Source organism: Phacochoerus africanus, chromosome 5 (assembly GCF_016906955.1).
Source record: "Phacochoerus africanus isolate WHEZ1 chromosome 5, ROS_Pafr_v1, whole genome shotgun sequence".
NCBI lineage: Eukaryota > Metazoa > Chordata > Mammalia > Artiodactyla > Suidae > Phacochoerus > Phacochoerus africanus.
The window spans coordinates 32,305,290-32,330,623 of NC_062548.1; the positions used below are offsets into that span (position 1 = coordinate 32,305,290).

The following is a 25,334-nucleotide window of genomic DNA, read 5'->3' on the forward strand; positions in this document are numbered from 1 at the left end:
ATTAACCTCCCTGCACTGCAGCTTCTTCCCCTGTAAAACAGGGGCAAGGATGCTCACCCCATAGCACCGCTGCATGTAAAGGGCCTCCGTGGCAGTGCCCGGTACACAGGAAGTGCTCAAAAATGTCAGTATGTATCAGAAAAACATTTTCACGAGCACATAAACATACAGCTCAGGCACCGGGAGGCGTGGTGGTGAAGAGGATGGGCTCTGAGCCACACTGCCTTGCTCCATGTAGCAGCTGTGTGACTTGGGGCAACTCACTTCACTCTTCCGGGCCTCGGTGTCTGCATCTCTAAAATGGGGAAACTCTTAGCTCCTAATGCCTGGGATTGCTGCAAAAGGAAAATAAAACACCTACAAGTGTTTAAAACAGAACGAGGCACCAAGGAAGTGGTCAGCAAACATGAACTATCACTGGGAATGCTATTGTGCGTGGGGACCTTCATGGGACCACGGGAAGGGTTAAAGCAGGATTTCTCAACCTCCTCACGATCAACATCTGAGCCTGGACCATCCTATGTTGTAGAGGTTGTGCTGTGCACGGCAGGATCCGCAGCCACATCCCTGGCCTCTCGATGCCAGCAGCATCCACCCGCCTCTGAAGCTGGGACAACGCTAAGTCTCTCTTGACACAGCTAAATGCCCTCTGGGGCGAACACTGCCTGTGTTACAAACCTCTCGTATAAACGAATCCCCACCTTCAGACAGCAGGTGAAAGTCCATACACGAGACTCTACAGAAACTCCATCACCTGCCAGAACAAGGGGCAGGGCCCCTTAGTCACCCTGTGTTTCTCAACTTTTCTCATCTGTAAAATGGGCACACTGGAGCTCCCCTCTCCTGTCTCCTAAAGTCGTGAAACACTCATTCTACAAATACCTGAGTGTCTATTGTGTGCAAGTTACTAATCATGTGTGTGGGACATGGTTTGCGGATTGACAAGACCCTGACAAGTGGGGGGAACCTGATTCTGTAACAAGACATGGAGGCGACGCAGAGCGTCAGCCTCAGGTGTGGGGGCGAGGGAGGCCCACCTTGTGAGATGCCCAGGGCTCCGTAGACGCTCAGTCGGACTTTCGTGTGCTCTTGGGTCCCATTGACGATGGGGTCGTCCGTCCACAGACTGAGCCAATAGTTAGAGACCAGGGCGGCAACATGGTTACACAGGAAAAGGAAGATGCTCAGGAAGGAGATGAACAGCCCGATCGCCTTCATGTAGTCCCAGTACACAGAGAGCTTGACCTGAGACCAGGGAGAGAAGGGACTGGCACATGCACGCTGGGGTATATGGACTGACTGGCCACAAGGACCTGCTGTAGAGCCCAGGGAACTCCACCCAGTGCGCTGTGACAATCTTTATGGGAAAAGAATCTGAAAAAGACTGCATGTGCGTACAGAGAACTGAATCACTTTGTTGTACAGCAGAAATTATCACAAATCTATAAATCAAATACATTTCAATAAGACTTTTAAAAACCTGAAAGGAAAAACATATGGACGGGCGTTCCCATCGTGGCACAGCAGAAACGAATCTGACTAGTATCCATGAGGATGCAGGTTTGATCCCTGGCCTCACTCAATGGGTTAAGGATCCAGCGTTGCCGTGAGCTGTGGTGTAGGCTGCAGATATGGCTTGGGTCTGGCGTTGCTGTGGCTGTGGTGTAGGCCGGCAGCTGCAGCTCCAATTTGACCCCTAGCTTGGGAACTTCCATATGCCGCAGGTGTGGCCATAAATAGAAAAAATAAACAACTATTAAATCCAGATGGAGGGAATAAGTGGTGTTTATTATGTTATTCTCTCTACTTTTGTGCATGTTTAAAACTTTTTATTAAAAAAGAGTTTTGGCAAACCAAAAAAGACTACATTGTATGCCTGAGAAAAGATAACTAAAATGGCCATGCATGCCACTTATAAAATTATCTTTTTGTAATAAATCCTCTCTGTCCTTAAAAAAAAAAAAAAGAATGCGGCCGCCAGCCATGTCCACCTGAGGTCAGGAACTCAACAGCCCCTGTGCGATCCAGCCCCTGACCTGTGCCCAGACCTACGTCCTCCTCCCATTTACTCGGCAAAGACCAAAGAAGTCCGCAGTAAAGCCAACGTTTCTGCCCTTGTGGAGCTTCCAGTAGAGCAGCAAGACAGACTTTCATGAAATCATCGCCCAGATAAATACATGATCCCAGAGACGGGCGGGAAGAGTGCCTGACTCCATGAGCGTATGAAACGGGGCATCCTGAGCTAACGCTGGGTGGGACGGATCAGAGGAGGGCTTCCCCAGGGAAGGGACAGCCAAGAATTAACCCAGTGAAAACAGGGGAAAGGCCCTCCAGGCAGAGGCATGTGCAAAGGCCCTGAGGTGGGAGGGAACCTGAGAGGAGGCGAAGGTGGCTGGAGCAAGATGATGCTGGAGAACATGTAGAGGCCGGACGACACAGGGCCTGGGCGACCCTGCAGGATTCCGACGTTGACTTCAGGACCGTCGGGAAGCCATCGAAGAGTAGGAAGAAGATGGGAAGCTGGGATGTTACCGAGCAACCGAGACCACGTGTCACGTGCACTCCGCATCCTCTGAACACCATTTCCTCCCCATCAACAGGCGTCCCCTTGCTTGGTGGCTGCTCAGCCTGTTGCTCCACGAGGGGATAATCGGGGGCTTCTTTCAGCCCTGTGCCCCCATGGAGCCCAGCATGGGGGCTACATAATGACATGCGGCCGCTCAAAGGTGGCCGCACTCCAGAGACGGGGACAATGCGCTCTGGGCCTGGCCCATGCCCTACCCGCCTGGTGTGGTTTCCACAAGCTCCAGGGGTCTCTCCCCGCGTGTGCGCTCAGGGCGTGCCAGGCCTTTCACGCTGAATTCTGGCTCATAAACACCATCTGTCTGACTTGCAATCTGGCTGAAAGGAAGCAGGTCCGAGACCAGAGGTCGGACATGTAACTGAGTGCTTCCTGTTGATTTCTCTCTTTTTTTTTTTTTTTTTTTTTTGTCTTTTTAGGGCCACACCCACAGCATATGGAAGTTTCCAGGCTAGGGGTCGAGTCTGAGCTATAACTGCTGGCCTACACCACAGTCACAGCAATGCAGGATCCGAGCCGCATCTGCAACCTCCACCACAGCAACACTGGACCCTTAACCCACTGAGCGAGGCCAGGGATCAAACCTGCGTATTCACGGATACTCATCGGATTTGTTTCCACTGCGCCACAATGGGAACTCCCCTATTGATGTTTCTTTCCCAAGTCTCCCTCCTCCAAACTGGGAAGGGGGTGGCTATCAGAGCAAAGAACGTGTTTAGTCACCCTCTGGCCCCCTCGTGCAGCCAAGATGCCTGCTGCCCTGGGAGCTGCTCTGCAGGACTGGAGATGCCTCCTCGGGTGGCTGCGGGAGTCAGCAGTGGCTGGGGTGGGCTGAGCTCCCCTCTGACCTTGTTCAGACTTTGGCAAGTGACAAGCCCCCGGGTCTTGGTCTGCCTTGTATGCAGATATGGGAGGGTCCCACCCGCTCTGGGTGGTGTGGAGGTTAAATGAAGATTAAATGGAGCTGGCCTCTCTGGCCCTTCCTCCCCAAGTCCTTGACGTGGGGTCTGGAGGGTCAGTGAGAGCAACAGAGGACACACTAGAGCCACCTCTGCCCCCGCCACAGCTGTGACCAAGATGAAGGAAGGGGCTGGAAACAGAGGCCCTGGGAAAATCTGGCTGCATCCAGGTGAGTCTGAGAGAACAGTGCCCCGAGCATGCTCATTCCCATAGAGCCTTTAATGGGATTTTTGTTGTTGTTGTTTTTCTTTATATGTGTACTTATTTTCCACTTATTTAAAAACTCCAGTCTCTATTTAAAAAAAAAATACCATTTTACTTTTAAAACTCTAGATCACTACTGCAAATGGAAAATTACTGACACTTGCCCAAAAGAGATGATGGCAAAAAAAAAAAAAAACACAGTAAAACAAGAGCTTGAGGAGTTCCCATCATGGCTCAGAGGTAACAAACCCGACTAGCATCCATGAGGATGAAGGTTTGATCCCTGGCCTGGCTCAGGGGGTTAAGGATCCGGCGTTGCCGTGGGTTGTGGTGTAGGTCACAGACGAGGTTCGGATCTGGTGTTGCTGTGACTGTGGTGTGGGCTGGCGGATATAGCTCCAATTCAACCCTAACCTGGGAGCCTCCATATGCCACAGGTGCAGCCCTAAAAAGACAATAGATACATTAAGGAAATAAATAATAAAACAAGAGCTTGAAACTTGCTCTCTTTGTTACAAAGAGAAGTTAGTGATTATTAGTGCTTACAGGCTGAACATTTGCGTCCCTTCCCAAATTTGTAAGTTGAAATCCTAACATCCCCCTGCCAATGTGACAAGTGTCAGAAGGTGAGGCCTTGGGGAGATGATGAGATCATGCGGGTAGAAACCTCATAAATGGGATTCGTGCCCTTATAAAAGGGACCTCTGAGAGCTCCCTCACCCTCTGTCATGTGAGGACACAGCGAGAAGGTGGCTGTTCATAAACCAGGAAGCTCTTAGCAGACAGTGAATCTGTTGGAACCTTGAACTTAGACTTGTCAGCATCCAGAATCATGAGCAATAATCATGTTATTTCTAAGCCACTTAGTCCATGGTCTTCTGTTGCAGCCCAAAGGGACTAAAACACTTAGGTACTAAGACAAGCTAGCCCCTACTAAGACTCTGGCTGATACACAGGCAGACCTCAGAGATGCTATGGGTTTGGTTCCAGGCCACTGCAATAAAGCAAATACTGCAAAAAAAAAAAAAAAAAAAAAAACAAAAACCAAAAAACAAAAACTACAAGTTGCACAAATTCTCTGGTTTCCCAGTGCAGATAAAAGTTATGTCTATGATATTCCGTAGCCTACTTAGTGTGCAGTAGCATTACTAAAAAAATGTCTAGAGTTCCCTAGTGGCTCAGCAGGTTAAGGATCTCACATTGTCACTGCCATAGCCTGGTTACTGCTGTGTTTTGGGTTCGATCCCTGGCCCAGGAATTTCTGCAAGCCACAGACACAGCCAAAACAAAACAAAACCAAAAAACCCCAAAACAGCAAAAAACACTTGGCTGCTAAAAACTGCTGACCGTCATTTGAACTTTCAGGGATTTGTAGTGGTGACATCGAAGACCACAAGTCACAAATATAATAATGAAAAAGTTTGAAGTATTGCAGGAACAACCAAATTGTGAAACAGAGACACAAAGGGAGCAAATGCTGTTGGGCACCAACATTCAATGCAGGACTGCCACAAATCTTCAACTTGTAAAAAGGCCCGTGCAAAGTGCAATTCAGCCCTGTATAATAAAATGAGCTCTGCCCGTAATCCTATGTGCAAAAATAGAAATTAAAAAAGAAGAGAAAGGCAGTTCCCGTCGTGGCTCAGTGGTTAACAAACCTGACTAGTATCCATGAGGATGCAGGTTCCATCCCTGGCCTCGCCCGGTGGGTTAAGGATCTGGTGTTGCTGTGAGCCATGGTGTAAGGTGCAGACGTGGCTCAGATCCCGTGTTGCTGTGGTTGTGGTGTAGGCCAGCAGCTACAGGTCCCCAGCCTGAGAACCTCCATATGCCGCAGGTGTGGTCCTCGAAAAACAAAAGACTAAAAAAAAAAAAAAAAAAAAAAAAAGCAAAGAAGTGAAGGAGTTCCTATTGAGGTTAAGAACCTGACACAGTGTCTGTGAGTAGGAGTGTTCAATCTCTGGCCTCACTTGGTGGGTCAAGGATCTGGCATAGGCCTCAGCTGTGGCTCTGATTCGACCTTTAGCCCAGAAACTTCCAAATGCCACAAGTGTGGCCACAAAAAGAAAAAAATAATAATAGAAATAAAAATAAGTGAAAAACAACTTTTGCTGGAGTTCCTTTAGTGGCTCAGTGGTTAACGAACCCAACTAGGATCCATGAGGATTCGGGTTTGATCCCTGGCTTTACTCAGCGGGTTAAGGATCCGGCGTTGCTATGGCTGAGGCGTAAGCTGGCACCTGCAGCTCCTATTCGACCCCTAGCCTGGGAACTTCCATGTGCCGTGGGTGCAGCCCTAAAAAGTAAAAAACAAAACAAAACAAAACATTTTTTTTTTCTGACTACGTAATTGATGGTCTTTGGGGCTGAATCTATGATGACCTGAACCCGTCTCCCATACAACTGAACCCCGAGATGGGAAGCTCTGATTTAAAGTGTCTGCGTCACCAATGGCCAACAAGAGCCCCAGCTGCTCAAAGGAGGCAGCGCTCAGGACAGCAGAAACTATAGGTGCCAACCCCAGAGTCAGACGGCCACGTTCAAATCCCAGCTCTGCTGCTCACCAGCTGCGACCTCAGGCAGATCCCTCAGGCCCTGGTTTCCAGCTCCTGAAACAGTACCTTTCAAGGAAGATGTGAGTTAAGAATAAGGCACAGGGGTGCACAGTGACGCCAGCCATGGCCCTCACCTGCCCTGTTTGAGCCTTGTCCGCCTCCATCAGCTTCCAGGTGTCCTCTGCCTGGGCCCCGGGCTTCTGCAGCTCGGCGGTGCTGGTGTGGTGCCGGCCGACGTCCCTGCTGTAGGAGGAGGAGCTGCTGAACTGTCTGGGGAAGCAAGGCGCACAGCAGTCAAGCGGCTGGCAGCCCTGGGCAGGGTCAGTGGCCCCCAGACCCAAACAAGTGTGCCTTTCTGAGAAGACAGGGGCCACCCAGAGAGGGGAGGGTCTTGCCTCGGGGGGGGGGGGGGTCCCCTGAAAAACTGCTCCTTCATGCAGACTTTATTCAAAAAGCATTTCTTGCCACTCATGCTCGTCAGTTTTACATGGATCATCAGAGCTCTTTCCTTGGGGAGGTATATGACTGGGGAAAGGCATGGCACACACGGATGCGCGCGTGTGTGCGTGTGTGTGTGCATGCCCACACACCCATGTATGTGCGTCAGCACACAGGAACAACCCCCCCCCCCCACGCCACCCAACTCAAGCCCCATAAGCGAGGGGACAGGCTACACGTTCCCCCTTGGCTGTCGACCCTCCACTGCCGTCCTGGTTTGCCTGCTTGATGAAGTGGCCATGGAGGCTGGAGAGGCCCAGGGAGCTGGGGGCTGAGGGGTCCTCCAGGATGTGGCCACTCAGAAACTGAGTCCTGGAAGTTCCCATTGTGGCTCAGCGGTAAGGATGCTGACTAGGATCCATGAGGATGTGGGTTCGATCCCTGGCCTTGCTCCGTGAGTTAAGGATCCAGCATTGCCCTGAGCTGTGGTGTTGGTCACAGACGCAGCTCAGACCCCTCGTGGCTGTGGCTGTGGTGTAGGCCGGCAGCTGCAGTTCTGATTCAACCCCTAGCCGGGAAACCTCCATATGCCATGGGTGTGGCCCTAAAAGAAAAGGAAAAAGAAAGAAACTGAGTTCTGCCAATAGTCAAGTGAGTTGGGAAGCACATCCTTCCCCAGCTGAGCCATTGGCTGAGACCCCAGCCTGGTTGATGCCTCGGCTACAGCCTGTGAGAGACCCTGCACCGAGGAGCCAGATAAGCTGTGCCTGGACTCCCCGACTCACAGCAACTGAGATGACAAACCGCTAAGCTCGTGGTAATTCGTTGTGTAGCAATAGAAAACAAATACCCGTGGCACTGTCCTGCAAGTGTGTCAAGATCACCTCCCCCTGTGCCCCAGGACCACCCACAGGAACCTGCCTCATCTCAGCTAATTCTGACGGATGATGCTGGCCGCCCATCATCTGGGCAAAGCACCGTTTATGTGCTTCACACACACACACACACACACACAAACACACGCCAAGCTCACCACCTTGACAGGTGCACCAGCAGAGAAGGAAGTGGCTGCCCTAGCTCACCCAGACCATAACTGAATGGTACTGAGTGCCGATGGCACAAGACACTGTCCTGAGTGCGCCACAGGCAGCCAATCACATAAGCTCTCCTACAACCCTACATGGCAAGGACCCTATCTGACAGCTGAGGACACTGAGGCACAGAGGGGTTAAGCCACAAAGTCCGTGGGATGTCGCTCCTCCAAATACCCAATGAGCTAACTCAAAGCCACCTCCTCTAAAGCATCAAGGCGGAGAACCTGGGAGCACTGGCTCAGAGCCCAAACTCAGGTTCAAATCCAAGCTCAGCTTCTCTCTAGCCGCAGGGCCTGAGGCGAGCAGTTTGCTCACCTGTAAAAGGGGAGGATGACAGTAACTACCTCGGAGTTCACGGACTGCAGGGCTTACGAAGCCGTCATGATTACTGTGACTATTTTGAGTCAACAGCAGTTGTTTTTTTTTTTTTTTTGGTTTTGTTCTTGTTTTTTGCTTTTTAGGGCCACATCCACAATATATGGAAGTTCCCAGGCTAGGGGTTGAACCAGAGCTGTAGCCGCCAGTCTATGCCACAGCCACACCACAGTCCTGAGCCACATCTGCAACCTACACCACAGCTGATGGCAATGCAGGATGCTTAACCCACTGAGCAAGGCCAGGGATTGAACCCGCATCCTCATGGATACCCGTCGGGTTTGTAACCCACTGAGCCACAAGGGGAACTCCCTCAACTGCTGGTTCTTAAAGCCTGAACGTTCCAGCCCCTCTGGGTGACTTGAGTGAAGAGCCACACCAGGCAGGGAGCCTAAGTGTCAGAGTGCGGATGGATGGTTAAATCATGAGGCCTGTGTGCGCCGTGCCCCCGGCATAAACAGGGCTAGGCCTCCCCTTCGGGCCTCTGGTCCTTGGGAAATGAGGTCCCCCTCAAGGATTCGGGAGGGGAGGCAGACGCTGGAGGCCTTTTTTGGAAGGTGGAGCCCGCCACGGGCACCCCGACCCTCCTCCTCTCTCCCCCCAGGTGGGGGCAGGAACACGGTGCTGGGGAATCCACGGAACGGTCTCCCCGCCTCCTCACCTCTGCAGGTGCTTCCCCGCCGCCTCCGTCACCAGCACGCCGTTCTCCATCTGCTTCACCTCCTTCCCTGGACTGCTGATGCCCCCTAAGCCTGGCAGAAGAGAGAAAAGGGGGGAATCGTGACACCAAAACCTGTCACCCTGGGGGGGGGGGAACAGCCGCTAATGACACGGCCACCAGGAAGCTCAGAAAGCAAGACCTGTTTTGCTGAGACCACAGAGAGGCTCCTGGGCAGGGGTGCAGGAGCTGCTGGAGCCAGGGTCCCTTGGGCCTGGGATGGTGCTTTGCGACCATCTTGAGGGCTCTGGGCCCAAGCAAGTGCCCTGTGCCAGCAGCGACCGGTACAGCCCTGTTCCGCTAACAGGACCTCTGCTCTGTGAAGCTTGGCTAATGGGGCCAGGACACAGTGAACCCCGCAAAGGGCACAGTCCTCTGGTCGCCGAGCACCCCAAGAGGGGCTGAAGCTCAAAATAAATAACAACCTGTTTTGACAAGGGCATATGGACACTGGAGTCCCAGAGCCCTCTCCCTGCAAAAGCAGGGCCAGTAGTTAACCCTTTGGTTGCTGGACCACAGGGAAGTCCTGAAGGACCTGGGACCGCCGGGGGGGGGGGAGGGGGGTGGACGGTTTCCCCAGCAATAAAGAACCATTTCAACCCTGCAACAACCGAAACAGCACCAGCAGCCATCTGCCCCCATCCCGGGAAGTACCCAGCAAGCGTCAGTGCAAATTGCTGTGACCTTGACCACGGTGGCTAACATTTACAAAGTGGTGGCCGCTATGCTGTGGTGAAACATATTATCTCCTTTATTATCCACCAGTTGGGTGATACGTTTATTACGCCTCTGCACTGATTCCCTCGCGCTTTGGTGCCAGGAGAGAGTGAGCATGAGAGAGACGCACAGAGGGGCTCCAAAGGGCTGACTCCAGGAAGAGGAGGGGACACATGACAGAAGTTAACAACAGGGGATAAATACGCAGCCAGCAGCAACCCCGGGAACATGCTGATGCGACGTGAATTAAAGCAGAATCCACAAAGGCAGGCTCTCTTGGGCCACAGCTACAGGAAGAACCGTTGAGGCTGGGGAATCACGGCTGGGTTGATGGGACAAGCTCTGAGCTAGTGGCTCTCAATCTTGGCTGTGCATGAGTCACCCAGGCAAGCCCCGGGCTGCGAGGTCCTGCACTGGCTCTGCTAGGGAGCTGGGCCCAGGCTGAGAGCACGGTCAGGTCCCCGGGACGGATGAAAACCGTTCCCTCACTTCCTAGTTTTGGGAGGTGATGGGCTTCTCTGAGCCTCAACTTCCACATCTGCAAGAGGGGAGTGACAGCTGCACCTGCCCTCGTTAGGAGGATGATAAAGTGAGGTGGTGCTCGGTGAATTTAAGACACTGTGGTGGTGCTTACCATTACCTGCTTTTTTGTTGTTGGTGGTGGTTTGTTTGTTTTTAGGGCTGCATCCGAGGCATATGGAGGTTCCTAGGCTAGAGGTCGGACTGGAGTTGCAGCTGCCAGATTACACCACAGCCATAGCAATGCCAGATCCGAGCCACGTCTGTGATCTACACCACAGCTCACAGCAACGCTGGATCCTTAACCCACTGAGCGAGGCCAGGGATCAAACCTGCGCCCCCATGGATGCTAGTCGGGTTCATTACCACTGAGCCACAATGGGAACTCCCTGTTATCTGCATTTGAAATGTCTCCCACGGATAATCCCGGAGCACAGCCAGGATTGCGAATCACTGCTTTTAGTGTTTCCTTTCATGTCAGCATTTTTTTTTAATTAAAAAAAAACAAGAGTGATAACAGGCAGGACTTCCCATGCAGCCGCATGCAGACAGTACCCATAGACATGCACAGGACGGGGGCTCAAGCCTGACAGTGACCATCTTCCTCTGCACGGGGCTGACAATGCTTTAAAACACTCCCAGAGACACCTGTCCTGTGGCGGGTGCTTCAGAGCCCTCTGTCCTCTGTGGCCGCCCAGGCACCCTCTGAAGCCTCAGCGCTCCCCGACCCCATCCTGCCCGGCTTCTGCTTCTCACACAGTGCAGGCCCCCACAGTGGCCTCCATGGCTGCCTCTCCCTCTCAACCCAATTAGCCATGATACACCAACTGGGGCAGCTGGAAAATTCTCATCTGCCAGGGAGGAACCGAGAGTCCCAGGAGAGGGACATGAACACGGGGGGTGCACCATCCTGTCCCCCTCCCCCGTGGCCTCCTAGGCCCCCCAGCCAAGGGGAACCTACCCAAGGTCAGCCCATGAGAACCCTGGCCCCCAGGACTTTGAACCACTGGTGGCCCCACAAGGACCAAGGATCTTCCCAGCTGCTCTTGTCCTAAAAGGGTCTCATGCCCAGAGTTCCTATCACCTGAGTCCTGCTTGCCCAGTTTTGCCTCTGATTTCTGAGCTACCCAGTACCCTTCCGGTAAACACCTTTGCTGTTTCAGGCTTCCACGGCTCCTGAAAGGGGCCTCTGCTGGATGTGGGAGGCAGGAGGAAGCCTCTACTCTAGTGGCCACTTCATGCATTTCTGTCATCAGAGGGAGACAGGGCGGCCTTCCCTGCTGAAATCCTGCTAGAAAGACACCCTCTTCTGCCGCCGCCACTGGTCACCTGCTGTGGCTCCATTAGGTGCTCGTCACCCCTGAGCTGCCCTGGCCCGCCTATGTCCTGATGGCGCCCAGGAGGTAGGCATCAAACCAAGATCATTCATGGTCCACCTGCTGTGCGCCAGGCTTTTGGCAATCAGGCTCTCCTTCATTTGACCTTTGAGACGGTAAAGCCCAGCCAAGGTCACTCAGGTAATTGGTGAGAGATCTGGAGATTCGAACTGTATCCCCAAGTGCCAACCACAAAGCCTGGCACAGAGTAGGGCATGCAATAAATGCTGAATGAACAATAGAAGGTGGGGGCAGGGGGGCACACGCAGACACGCAAGGGCCCCTTCCCAGGCATGCGGCAACAGGACAAGTCCATGTGCAGCCTCGATCTGCAGGCACAGCCAATTCAGGCCCAGCGGTCACTGACCTCCTTCCTCCTCCTCCGCCATGCGGACGCCTGGGAATTCACAAGACCCAAGAAAGCGTTAAGAACCAAGGCAAAACTCCCTCTTGCCCCCCACCCCCCCATTTAAATGCCTAGAGGGCATGGACGAGGGTCTTCCCTTAAGGGTGAGGGCCGAGGAAGGCTGAGGGACCTGCTGCATTTGTACCTCGGTTTCCCCATCCTACGTGTTCTGGGTGCATCCCCAACAAGCACCCTACGTGGGGCTGGCCCCTTTCTTTAAAAGCTGGGCATGTTCAAACATAAAGAGAGCTGGAAAAATGCGGACTGACCTTCCATCTTCACGCCTGTTTTCCCAGCAGCAGAGGGAGAGAGAGAGAGAGAGAGAGTGTGTTACAGCACGCCACGCAGGCGTGCCAGCTGGGAGGTGGCACAGGTCCCTGGCAGCCCGTAGCTTTTGGGTTTTCAAGGACACGGGCACCTTGCTCTTGAGCTGGCTCCCCACAGAGCCCAGAGAAGGGAAAGAGGAGGAGATTTGGCTCAAATATCACTTTGGACCCCTCCAAGCTAGGCTGGGGACCCCTTCTCAGGGCTCGCCCAGCTCCCCAGGCTCATCTCCATGACTGTGTTTAGCCCCGTGATGTCCCTGAGTATTTAGGGTTTGCCTCTGCCCTCAGACTGTGAGCTCTTGAGGGCACAGCCTAGGTCTTATCTACCACTCTACTCCTAGCACCTGGCGCATCAGATGGCCACATGGGGTTGCACAGGATGTGCACTGCACAATCCAAGGGCACAGTTCCACATGTGGCACAGAGCAGATGGGCAGATGGACGGATTAACAAAAGAATGGCCAAGGGAACAAGCAGAACCAAACTTCCAGTGCCAGAAAGGGCACTGTATTGGCCACAGTGGTGCCATTTCACAGCCTGTACCTCCCTCTTGCCCCCCACCCCCCCATTTAAATGCCTAGAGGGCATGGACGAGGGTCTTCCCTTAAGGGTGAGGGCCGAGGAAGGCTGAGGGACCTGCTGCATTTGTACCTCGGTTTCCCCATCCTACGTGTTCTGGGTGCATCCCCAACAAGCACCCTACGTGGGGCTGGCCCCTTTCTTTAAAAGCTGGGCATGTTCAAACATAAAGAGAGCTGGAAAAATGCGGACTGACCTTCCAAGCTGGTTGCTAAACCAGCCCAGAGAGAAATGGGTAAAACCAGCTCACAGCTCCTTCCAAGCTGGGATATGCAAACAGATGTGTGGATGTCCAGGAGTGATGCTGGGCATGCCTTACACAATCAGGGTGTAACCCATTCGTTTACTAATTTAACACATTTCCTGAGTATCTACTATGTGCCAGGCACAGTTCTCAGTCCTGGGGATACAGAGGAGACTCTGTGCAAAGCCCTCAGAGAGCTTAAACTGCAAGGGAGAGAAGGAAATAACAGAGCAGTAGATCCAGAATTTACGTCAGGTGGCGATACGTGACGCAGAGGAAAAGCAAGCAGGGCAAGGAGGAACTGTGAATGAAGATGGATTGGGAGAGGGAGGGGCTACAAAATAAATAAGAGGGCTTTTAAAGCCAAGACATGAAATGCGTAACCCAAGCACTCTTCCGTGAGTGCTTCTAAGCCCCGGGTATGGGGGCTGTGATGCTGGGAAGCCAGGCACCGCCCCCGCCCTTGAACCACAGAAGCGCTGCCTGGGCTGGGTGTTCAGCCAGCTGCTGACTCTCAAAGCTGGCACTTCACAGGCTCGCTGTTTATTCTCAAGAAGGTTCTGGAACTCCGCCTGGGCAAGAGCCAGTAGGCAAGCCTCCCCCTTGAGGGAAGAATTCAAGTCACTGCTTTGCAGGCAACGCCTGGTTTTTGACCAAAAACGGCATTGCCCGGCTACATCACTGACCCTGTGCTCCCATCTGGGCCCTGCAAGCTCTTCATACTCAAAAGGGGAAGAAATACAGACCCTGAAGACGGCGATGAGGAACGCGCTGTCTGTCTGACAGACTCTCCAGCTGCTATCTGGTGCTCACAACAGATTTCTGCAATAAGGGGAGGCACCTGTGACCTGATGTTAAGAAAAGAAACAGGGGAGTTCCCACTGTGGCTCAGCAGTTACAGACCCGACTAGTATCCATGAAGATACAGGTTCGATCCCTGGCCTTGCTCAGTGGATTAAGGATCCAGCATTGCCATGAGCTGTGGTGTAGGTTGCACATGCAGCTCGGATCGGGCTTTGCTGGGGCTGTGGTGTAGGTCGGCAGCTGCAGCTCCGATTCAACCCCTAGGCTGGGAACTTCCTATGTCACAGGTGCGGCAAGAAAGGAAGGAAGGAAGGAAGGAGGGAGGGAAGGGAGGGAGGAAGGAAAGAGGGAGAGGAGAATTGACAACAAAAAACACACCTCAGGACCCTCCTCTTTTCAAGGAGATAGTCCCAGATGATTAAGACAGGTGGCAAAGAGGCCAAATGCTGACGCAGCTCCCCTCTGGGCAGTGGGAGAGCAGAAGGATGTTCTTTGGTGGTTCTTAGTGCTTTTCTAGTTTGCAACTGTCTACAAGGTGCATGTACTGATTTTATAATCAGGTCAAAAAAGTCAGCAAAAATCTGAAAAGGGGGAAAAAATAGTGACAAGGTTGCAAAACAGCTGGAATAAGGTTCTGAAAAGTGGTCACACTGTAGGAATAAAGGTCCTTCTCCCAAGGTGACAAAGGAAAAAGCTGGGCACGACAAGTCAGAGCAAAGTGGGTGTGACACCCTCGGCACCAGACACCAAGGCCTGAGGGAGCTTCTGCTGCTGGGGCTGGAGGGTGGGGGGGTTTCTGGGCACTGCAAGGTGTTCAGCCGCATCCTCGGGCTCTACCCGCTAGATGTCAAGAGTGTGCCACCCATCCCCCCAAGTTGTGACAACCAAACACATCTCCGGACATTGCCAAGTGTCCCCAGGAGACACAAATGTTCCCCGTGGAAAAGCGCTGCTCTAGAAAACCCAGTAAAGAAACCAGAGTCAACAGAGATGGTCTATACCTTCCAGGTACAAAGGTTAACGAACCACTCTGTAAATCCCTTGGCCACCCAAAACAAACAGAGTCTCCTTAGAGACACAGATGAATATCCCTGGGGAGGGGTCAGTCTCGCCCCACCCTGCACGGAGCCTCGCTGCTGCCTCCACCCCAAGGAGAATGAATCCCCTCCCCAAACCAAACACTGGCCCTTCAGCCTGGGTGTTCTCAAAACGACTTGATTCTTCCAATGAGGAAACAAAAGTTTCCCTTTAGAAGGAGCCAAAAATGTGGTTCAAATAAATCCAAGGTCATTGGCACTTGGCACTGGCTGCACTGAGCAAGACTGCGCCCCGGCGCCAAGCCTTATCACCGGGCCCCTCCAGAGAAGTGGAAAGAATGGGGAGGGGCGGTGTGATTTCAGACCCAGAGGCAAAGGACCTCTGGGACCTGCCCAGCAGGAGGCTGGGTGGTTAAAGTGGACGAATGACCCCACAGCAGTGCTAGGGTGGTGGATGATATTTTCATCACCAAATTAATTGCCAATGCGCCCACACTAAACAATTTGTTTAGTTGGCAGCATTCCATGTTCTGCATAATCGGGATTTGCTGGCGGCTGGGGAGGAAGGGAACACAAAAAGCCCAGCTGTGGCCAACAGGGTGTAAGGACAGTCCCTGCTCAACTGGATAGAAAAGGGCTATAGAGAGAGAAAGACCTCATTCTGGGAAAGATTTGGTTAAACCCACATTTGTCACTTTAGAAAGCAGAGAGGGTCATTTTTGCCTAAATGCAGCCCACCAAGCACGCCAGTGAAATACAGGGATCACAAGTTGCCACTCGGGCTAAGAGAAAAATCTGAGGAAGGAGACTATGCAGCAAAGGAAAGCAGGCTAGACTTACAGCAGAACTTTCCAACCACAGCAGCATGAACACAGTGGAAACTCATTCCAACCAGGACTTTTTAAATGCTGAAAGGAGCATTATCTATCTCCTGCCGGCAAAAGAAAGCACTTTTCAATTCCCTTGGGCCTGTAGCAGAACTCTTCATAATAGCCCCAAAGTGGAAACAGCTCAAATGCTTATCACGCAATGAATGGATAAACAAAATGTGGTGTGGGCACACAATGGAACATGACTCAACCATGAGAAGAAATGCGGCTGATGCTTGCTTTTTTTTTTTTTTCCCAGGCGGACCTCAGAAACATCACGTTACGTCAAGAGAAGCCAGTCACAGAGACTTCCCCCTAGAATTCTGTTCACACGAAACGTGCAGAATTAGACAAATCTATACAGAAAGCAGATAAGTGTGATGATCGTTCTGAAATGTCCAGAAATCGAAGTCAGGTTGTGCACCTGGAATTAACAGTGTCGTGGGTTCATTATACTTCAAAAACACACACACACAAATAGCAAAAGAGATCAGATCAGTGGTCACCAAAGGTGGAGGGGCTGAGGGGGAAATGGAGAAAAGTGGCCAAAAGGTTCAAACCAGCAGGTCTAAGATAAATAAGCACTAGAGCCAGGATGTACATGGCTGTTCAAAACCACACTGTTCAAAACCACGCTGTGTACCTACGAAAGTTAAGCGAGTGAATGCTGAGAGTTTTTATCACAAGGAAAAAAATGTCTCCTATTTATTTTGTATCCATACGAGATGAGGGATGTTCACCAAACCTACTGAGCCCATCACTTCGTGGCGTATGTTAAGTCAAAACATGATGCTGTGTACCTCAAATTTACACCGTGCTCTTTGCCAATTGTATCTCGAAACCAGAAGGAAAAAATAGAAAAGCAAAACAGATGAGTGGCTGCCTAGGATGTGGGGGGGCAGGAGAAAATGGGGAGTGACGGCCATGAAAATGTTCTGAAATTGAACATGACGAGGGCCACACAAATAAAATACTAGAACCGGTGTGTGAATTACATCTCGGTAAGGGACTGGTTAAAAACCACTAGGACTTCAGCACACTCCGACACGAGGAACGAAGGTGTGGGTTCTCGCAGCAGGTCCCCGCTTCCCAACTTTCAGCAGCTTCCCGCGGCACTGAAAACAAAGCCCAAACTCCTTACCCTGAAGGCTCCATCCACAGGGTAACCCCCTAACCCCGCCAACCCTGTCTCCTGGCCCTGGCCCACCGCGAAGTGGCCACACTGGCCTCCTCTCTGTTTCTTAAACAGACTAGGCTCATGCTGAGCTGAAGCCTGTGCATCTGCTGTTCCCTGTGTCTCAACACTGTTCCCCATATCTTCTCTTTGCCATCTCTTCCTCAGGTCAATGTCACCTCCCCAGAGAGGGCTGAAGTGCCCATACCCCCACCGCCCCCCACAGCCCAGGACCCTGCATGCTTTCCTTTGTGGCATGTGACACTGTATGAAACCATCTCTATCTGCTGATGGTTCATTGCCTTCTCTCCCTCTAGACTCTGACTCAACGACGGTAGGATTTGCCTGTATCTTGTTCACTTCTGTCTCCCCTGAAACTAGAACAGTCCTGTCATGGGCTGAATGACAACCCCACTGCCATGAAGCAAATTCACATGTTGAAGTCTCACCTCCAATACCTCAGATGTGACTGTATCTGACATAGGGTCTCTGTGAATATCATTAGCTCAGATGAGGTCATCACCGGGGCCCTAAACCTATATAGTTGGTGTCCTCACAAAAAGGGGAGATTTGGGGAGTTCCCACTGTGGGTTAAGAAGTGGATGTAGTCTGCGTTGAAGATTCAGGTTCAATTCCTGGCCTTGCTCAGAGGGTTACGGACATGGCGTTGCCACAAGCTGCAGCATAGGTTGCAGATGTGGCCCGGATCTGGTGTTGCCACGGCTGTGGCACAGGCCTATATCTGCAGCTCCAATTCGACCCCTAGCCCGGGAACTTCCATGTGCTGCAAGTTCAGCTACTTAAAAAAGAGGAGGGGGGGTTGGAAATGGGCACACACACAGGGAGCACACCAGGTGAAGATGAGCGCAGACTGGGGTGATGCTTCTGCAAGCCAAGGAACGCCAGAGATGGCCGGCAAGCCACTAGAAGCTGGGGGACAGGCAAGGAACCCCCACGGCCCTCAGAAAGGACCAATGCCGCTGACACCTTGATCTCAGGCTTCTATCCTCCAGAAATGTGAGACAACATATTTCTGAGTAGTTGTTAAGGTACTTAGTTACAGCAGCCCTAAGAAAATAATACAAGTGCTTAACACAGAATAGGTGCTCAATAAACACCTACTGAAGGACTAAATCAATGAAGAGTAAATAGCTCCTTCTTAGTCACTGGCCTCATTCACACAGACAGGGACCTTCCCACCCCTGGCATAGAAGGAATAGGTTTCTTTCTTTTTTTTTTTTTTCTTCTTGTGGCCACACCTGCAGTACATGGAGGTCCCCAGACTAGGGGTCGCATCAGAGCTGCAGCTGCCAGCCTATGCCACAGCCATAGCAACACAGGATCTGAGCCACATCTGAGACCTATACCACAGCTCACGGCAACACCAGATCCTTAACCCACTGAGCAGGGCCAGGGATCGAACCCGCAACCTCATGGTTCCTAGTCGGATTTATTAACCACTGAGCCACAACGGGAACTTGGACAGATTTCTTGAAGCCTCAGTTCCTCAGTAAACCACAGTCCTACCTCCCACGCGAGAAGCCATGAGGAAGATTCAATGGGATGACACCTGTCCCTGTTTGTACTTCATCGTGTGTCCACACATCACAGACAACCTCAGGACTTGCACAACAGGGCAGCCATGCAGCCCCAACCCGGGGTCAGCCTCTCTGAGACCTGTCTGGGGACTCAGCATGTACCAGACCTGCCGCAGCTGCGGGGTGTCTGTAATTAGCTCCTGGGAGCAGGAGCTCAGAGAGGGACAGATGATCTCTCTTCAGTTCCACTCTTTTTAGCAACAGCTGAAACCATAGCAGACGAGGCATCAGATGACCTCTTCCCTCTCTGCGTGTTAACACAGGTCCAAGCTCCGAGGGGGAAGACCAGCAGAGGACTGGACGTAAACCAGGGCAGCCCGGGAAGGCCTCAAGCCACTCCCCTGAATTTTAAACCAACTAGTAAGAGATAATAGGACACTTGGACGCCTCACCCCATTTGCTTCCAATAAAGACAGGGCATGGTCCCAGGCCAGAATCCAAAGGTGTCTCCGGGAGTCCGGCCTGGGAGGACAGAGCAAGTGTGGAGACTGGGACGCAGGCAGGCCTGGGCAGACCTGGCAGAGGCCAAGTGCAGAGAAGCAGAAGAGGAGCACTCGGAGTTCCTGTTGTGGCTCAGTGGTAACGAACCCGACTAGTGTCCATGAGGACGTGGGTTTGATCCCTGGCCTCACTCAGTGGGTTAAGGATAAGGCATGGCTCTGAGCTGTGGTGTAGGCCGCAGACGTGGCTCGGATCCCACGTTGCTGTGGCTGTGGGCCGGCAAATGCAGCTCTGATCTAACCCTAGCCTAGGAACCTCCCTGTGCCTCGGGTGCAGCCCTGCAAAGACATAAATAAAGAAGAGGAGCCCTCTGACCAAGAAAGGAATGACAGCAGCTGTCACTGGCACCATGCCGCAGGCTCCAGGAATCTACCACATTAAATCTACCCCAAGTGCCAGAAAGTTGGTCCTGTTGCCACACAGCTTTATCAGCAGTGGGCCTGAGGTCCCACAGCTGGGGAGAGCAGCGTCTGGGATTCAAACCCAGGTCTTGCCAACTTCTGCCCTGTGTGCTCAGCCACTGGCCCTGGCCTCCTGACCCCTGCATCTGTTCTGGATTAAGGCACACATGCCACTTCTCTCACAGCCTTTTGGGAGCCAGGACTGTAATTATCACCATCCACATTTTTCTAGGAAGACCCTGAAACTCAAGAGGCCAAGAGCCACATTCCAGAACAGTACGGAGACTCGTGTCCAGTTCTGCTGACCTGGCCAGAAAGCACCGGGACCCCCCTCTTAATACTGCCCTGGGGGGGTTAAGACAGTCCTTCAAGATGGTTCCTTAAGGGGCCTGGCCCGACCCCCAGCCCGATGCCTTGATGAGGGCGGCTGGCGGGTACCTCCAGGGCACAACTGGGGCCGGACCAGGAACCACCCACGCAGGAGCCCCACGCGGACCCTACCGTCTTCGGGCTCCCCCTGCTCCTGCTCGGTGCTGGCGTACGTGCGCAGAAACTCAGCGAAGGCGCCGTCCCGGGCCAGCAGCTCCTGGTAGGAGCCCATCTCCGAGATCTTGCCGCCACTCATGACGATGATGACATCTACCTGTGGCAGGTAGCTGAGCCCGTGCGTGACCAGGAGCCGCGTCTGCAGGCAGAGGGGAGACACGGCCGTGTCAGCGCATGCGCGCGAGGGGGACAACCCCCGCCCCCAACCTGAGGGGCGGGACCGGCCCTGGGATGTGAACTCGCAGAAGCAGCTGGATCCGCACGTGCTTTCATTCATCACAAGTGTGCTGGGAGCTGTTGGGCGGCAGGGCGGCAGCAGGGAGAAGAACAAAGATCCCCGCCCCAGGTTCCAGGGTCGGGGGGGGGGGGGGTGGAGGGAAATGACCAATGTAAGTAAAACACTGTGTGCCGGATGGTGAGGACACAGCAGCAAAAGGGACATGATACCAAGGGGCGCGGAGGCTGCAATTTTAACAAGGATGATGGAGGAGGTTATTTTCGAACAAAAATCTGAAGGGGGGGGGAGGGACGGGGACACCATGCATGTGTAGATGAGTAAAAGAACAGCACTGCCGCAAAAAAAAGTGCACCCCAAAAGCTTCATTTTTTCAAGTTACTCCCCACCCCCACCAGAATACAAGGTTTGATGGTGCGTCTATATTTATCTAACTATCTCAAAGTTTGGGAGGATGTTCACCAACTGTTTACACAAGTTGGCAAACGTTTTCTTAAATGGTTAAACAGTAAATATTTTCAGATTTATGGGGACCTCTGGTCACTGCCAGCTCTGTAGGAAGCCACATACACAAGACATAAACAGATGGGCTGGCTGTGTTCTAATAAAACTTTATTTATGGATGCTAATATTTAAATTCATGGCAGTTTTCATATGTCACAAAATATTTTTTCTTCTTCTTACTTTTTTTTTTTTTTGTCTTTTGAGTGCCACACCTGGAGCATATGGAAGTTCCCAAGCTGGGAGTCAAATTGGAGCTACAGCCATAACAACGCCAGACCCGAGGCGCATCTTCGACCTATACCACAGCAACGCTGGAACCTTAACTCGCTGAGTGAGGCCAGGGATCAAACCCACGTCCTCATGGATCCTGGTTGGGTTCATTACTGCTGAGCCACAAGGGGAACTCCAAAATATTATTTTCTTCAGATTTTTTCCAAGCACTTAGAAACATAAAGGCCATTTTTAGCTGGTGGGCTGCCTACGAGAAGGAAGCCAGACTTGCTGTCCTGCCTTTTGAGAGAGGAGCTAGTGCTGCAGAATGAGGGCGAATCATTTTTTTAACTTTACATATACTCTTGCACTCTCTGATTTTACTACTATGGGCATTTATTATTTTGATAACAACAACACAATTTTTTGGCTACACCTGTGGCATGCGGAAGTTCTTGGGACAGGGATTGAACCAGTAACACAGCTGCAACCACAGCCACAGCAGTGATAATGATGGATCCTTAACCTGCTGTGCCACAAGAGAACTCCAAAAAAATTTTTTTTTAATATTTAAAAATTATACAGGGAGCTCCCGCTGTGGCACAATAGGATCGGTGGTGTCTTGGGAGTTGCTGGGATGTGGGTTCCTCGGCTGCAGCTTAGGTCACAACCATGGCTCCGATCTGATCCCTGGCCCAGGAGCTCCATATGCTGAGGGGTGGCCAAAAATGACCAAAAAAAAAAAAAAAATATATATATATATATATATATATATATACACACAAAATTTTTATGGTGTGTGTGGGAATGCTTAGAACAGATCATGTGGCATGATGCTTACTATATATATATGCATGATGTGATTATTCTATTAAAAAGCTTATACACACAGCAAAAGACTTGAAGGAAATACAGAAATCTCAGAAATGGTGGGATTAGGCACAATTGCTTTTGTTTTTCTTCTTCATGGTTTTCTGAATCTGCTATATTTTCCCCGTGGGCGCATCTGTCTTTCTTACTGGGGGAGGGGGAGGAAAAGCCAGGACACCCTCCTCTCCCACGATTCCCCTCAACAAACAGAAAAAATAATGGAAGAGGAAAGGCACCATCTCCTGTCATGTTAAGGCGGGGTGGCAGTTTTCCCCCTCAAGCCTCTGTCCCGCAGCCCCGGGCCACCTCAGCAGGGAAGGGAGAAGAGCTTCTCTGCTCACAAGGGCCCCTGGGGTGGGATTTCCCTCCACGAAGGCACCTGTTATTTAATCAGGAAGAGAGGCTGCCTTTGGCCAGATGGAAGCAATGACGTCCCGTCGGTGCCCAGGACGTCCGCCCATGAGGACCAGAGCAAGAAGGCTGTCCTGGGAAGGCTGCCAAGGGAAGGGCTAGAAATACATTCGTGGAGTTGCCCCTGTGGCTCAGTGGTAACAAGCCTGATGAGTACCCATGAGGACGCAGGTTCAATCCCTGGCCTCGCTCAGTGGGTTAAAGATCTGGCGTTGCGGTGAGCTGCAGTGTAGGTCACAGACACAGCTCAGATCCTGCGTTGCTGTGGCTGTGGTGTAGGCTGGCAGCCAAAGCTCCAATTAGATCCCTAGCGTGGGAACTTACATATGCCATAGGTGTGGCCCTAAGAAGAGAAAAAAAAAGAAAGAAAAGAAAATACGTTCTCTGGTCCCACTCAGTGAGGTATTCCCAAAAGGGACATGTTGCCACCGGACCAAAGAGCCAGGGCCGGACCCCACGCCGCCCCCGCAGCAGGTACCTTGTTCTTTAGCATCCCCTTGGGGCCAACCACGTTTTCAAAGATGTGCTTCCCCACGTGGGCGTCCACGGCGGAGAGGGGATCGTCGAAGAGGTAGATGTCGGAGTTGCAGTACACGGCCCGGGCCAGGCTCACGCGCTGCTTCTGGCCCCCAGACAGGTTCACGCCCTGGGGAGAGACGCGGCAGAAGGGTGGGTCTCCCGGGAAGCAGAGTCAGGCAGAAGGGGCCACCTACTCAGGAGGCGGCGGACCCTGGCCGGAGGGCCTGCCAGGCTGCACCTGCCTCCCAGAATGAAGCAGGTGGCAAAGGCGTGAGATTGCACCTGAGCCGGTGTGGGTTCAAGTCCCCGCAAGGGATTCACCCTCAACTGTAAAACGGCCAAGGAGAAAGACTGAGCCTCTGTGTGCTGCTGGGCAGAGCAGCCGGCACAGTTGGGAAAGGGAGGCTGGTGACACCAAACAGTACTGACTATAGGGAAGGCTCCTGATCTTGGAGTCTGGCTCTTACTCTGGATCACTCACTGGTGAACCCACACTGTGGAGGCAGGCTGTGCCCTAGGGGTGTGGAGATCCAGCCTGTGCCCCATTCATCAACAGGAAGGACACCATTTTCTAATCTGAACCAGGGCACCTGGACCACACAGCCTTCCTGCAATAGATAACACACCATCCCTTCCACATCTGGCTGGCATCAAAGTGGACACCCACTAGGTTAACTGCCCAGGTCCTCTCGCAAGAGACACCCACCCTCTCCACGCCCGGAGCTGGGGTCCTCTCAGCCACGTACATTTTGAGGGTCCCTTTCCAGCCTGGGGCAGACATCAGACCCAAACTAAGCTACTCATATTTTTGCCCCCCAGAATTTGCTAATAGGACCTACACAGAGAGTGAGGAGTCTCCGAGAGGCAGAAAGACACGTGTGAAAAAAAGAACAAAGCTGTGCAGAAAAGCAGAGACAAAACAGAGAAGGAACCAGGCTGCCTGTCCCAGCTCCTCCCTGAGCCCCACCGCCTTCCAGCCCTCGGATTCCAAGTAACGCATTTGCATCCTTCAACTCATTTCTCACTGAGTTAGCTTCTGCTTATACTAACTCAGGCTCCTTTGCTACTTGAAAACCCCAAAAGCCCCAGTAATTTGGTTTTCTTTCCCAAGGAGCTGTAGATTTCTCTCAAATAAAAGAAATCATTCACCAGCTAAGAAAGCTGGTAGAGCCACTGGATTGTAAGTAAAAACAAAGACGGGAAAGCTCTTTGGTGGCGCCCTGCAACATGCACACTCTTCTCAGCTGAGCGCATGTCACATAACCACCAGGGGGCGCTCAAGCCAGCCAGCCAGGCAGAGTGAAAAGAACATGCAAAGGCCCTGTGGTGGGCAGGGCTTTCAGGCAAGACATCTGGCCTCTCTGTGCCTCCTTTGCCCCAACCATTAAATAGGGTCAACAGTAAATCCCCTCTTATGGCCTTGCTGTATAAAATGTTTAGCACAGTGCCTGGAACATGATTATTATTCAAAAAGTGTTGCTACTGCATGATTATTTTTATCACTACCACTGTTCTGAAAGGGACTGGGGACATCTAAATGACTGACACCTCTCTTCCCTGTAGAGTTCCCTTGGTCATGTGACTCTGCAGTTACAAGACTGCAAAGGGATCATGCACTTCCTAGTCTCCTATCTTTCAGCTCAACCAAGAGATTTGCTTTGTGGATGGAAAGGATAGTGCTTTAAGGGACATCACCTTTTTTTTTTTTGTTCTCTTGGGCTTCTGCTGCTGCCATTAGAAGAACTTCCTCCTGGGGCGTTCCCACTCACTCACCTAGGCCCTAGCAAGATGCCAGGTGGAAAAGACCTGAGCCAACTTATAGCCCAGAGCTGGGCTCAGCTGGAGCAGAGGAGCAGAGGCCTCCCACTGAGGCCAGGCTACCCAGCATACCTATCACAACTGACTCGCCCATAAATAGGACAACATGTGTTTAACATCAGGAGCCACCCAGATTTTGTGGTTGCTTGTTATGCAGCAACAGCTGACTGATGCAGGGGCCGTGCTGAAGCCGACTGACCTTCTCACCAATCTCCGTCCGGTCACCGCTGGGCAGGATTTCCAGGTCTGGGAGGAGGGCACAGGCTTCTATCACAGCCTTATAATACCGTTCCTGGAGCTGGCGTCCAAACAGGATGTTTTCTCGGAGAGAAACATTCTGAATCCAAGCCTGCTGGGGGACGTAGGCCACTGAGCCCTGGGTGGCCATGGAGAGGACAGCAAGACAGACACACTTGGTTAACAAGACAGCAACCGGCCTACCCACCTGCCAGGGGGGGCCCTACTTCACACGACACGTTCATCACACCTACAGTTTCAACAAGAGGGAAACTGAGTCCCAAAGGACTCTGGACACTAGGGCTAGGATCAGAGCCCATGCAAGGTCAATCACTGGCCCCAGTACTAGGAGTGCAAGCGGTGAGACTGTCAGGTATTAAGTAGCTATTTGCTAAATGCCTACAGCAGTGAACAAACTCCCAGCTCCCCTATACTGTACACCTGTAACCTTTAAAATATTCTACCTCAGGAGTTCCCGCATGGCTCAGTGGTTAACGAACCTGACTAG

The 25,334-nt window shown here is 52.1% G+C and overlaps 1 protein-coding gene across 8 annotated transcripts in view; it reads right to left on the reverse strand.

Moving 5' to 3' along the window:
• Window positions 1-25,334, reverse strand: part of ABCC1 (ATP binding cassette subfamily C member 1) — a 160,966-nt gene that overhangs the window by 19,461 nt on the left and 116,171 nt on the right. Inside the window, exons 17-24 of one of the 8 annotated variants that reach the window (XM_047780429.1) lie at window positions 24,789-24,938; window positions 22,731-22,898; window positions 19,978-20,161; window positions 12,213-12,227; window positions 11,905-11,934; window positions 8,869-8,959; window positions 6,435-6,570; window positions 1,038-1,245 (exon numbers count right to left, since the gene is read on the reverse strand). In XM_047780429.1, the coding sequence (XP_047636385.1) occupies window positions 1,038-1,245; window positions 6,435-6,570; window positions 8,869-8,959; window positions 11,905-11,934; window positions 12,213-12,227; window positions 19,978-20,161; window positions 22,731-22,898; window positions 24,789-24,938 (982 nt within the window). Of the gene's footprint in view, window positions 1-1,037; window positions 1,246-6,434; window positions 6,571-8,868; window positions 8,960-11,904; window positions 11,935-12,212; window positions 12,228-19,977; window positions 20,162-22,730; window positions 22,899-24,788; window positions 24,966-25,334 lie in introns of all 8 variants that reach the window. The other 7 variants (XM_047780431.1, XM_047780428.1, XM_047780427.1 and 4 more) reach the window with 7 other exon arrangements.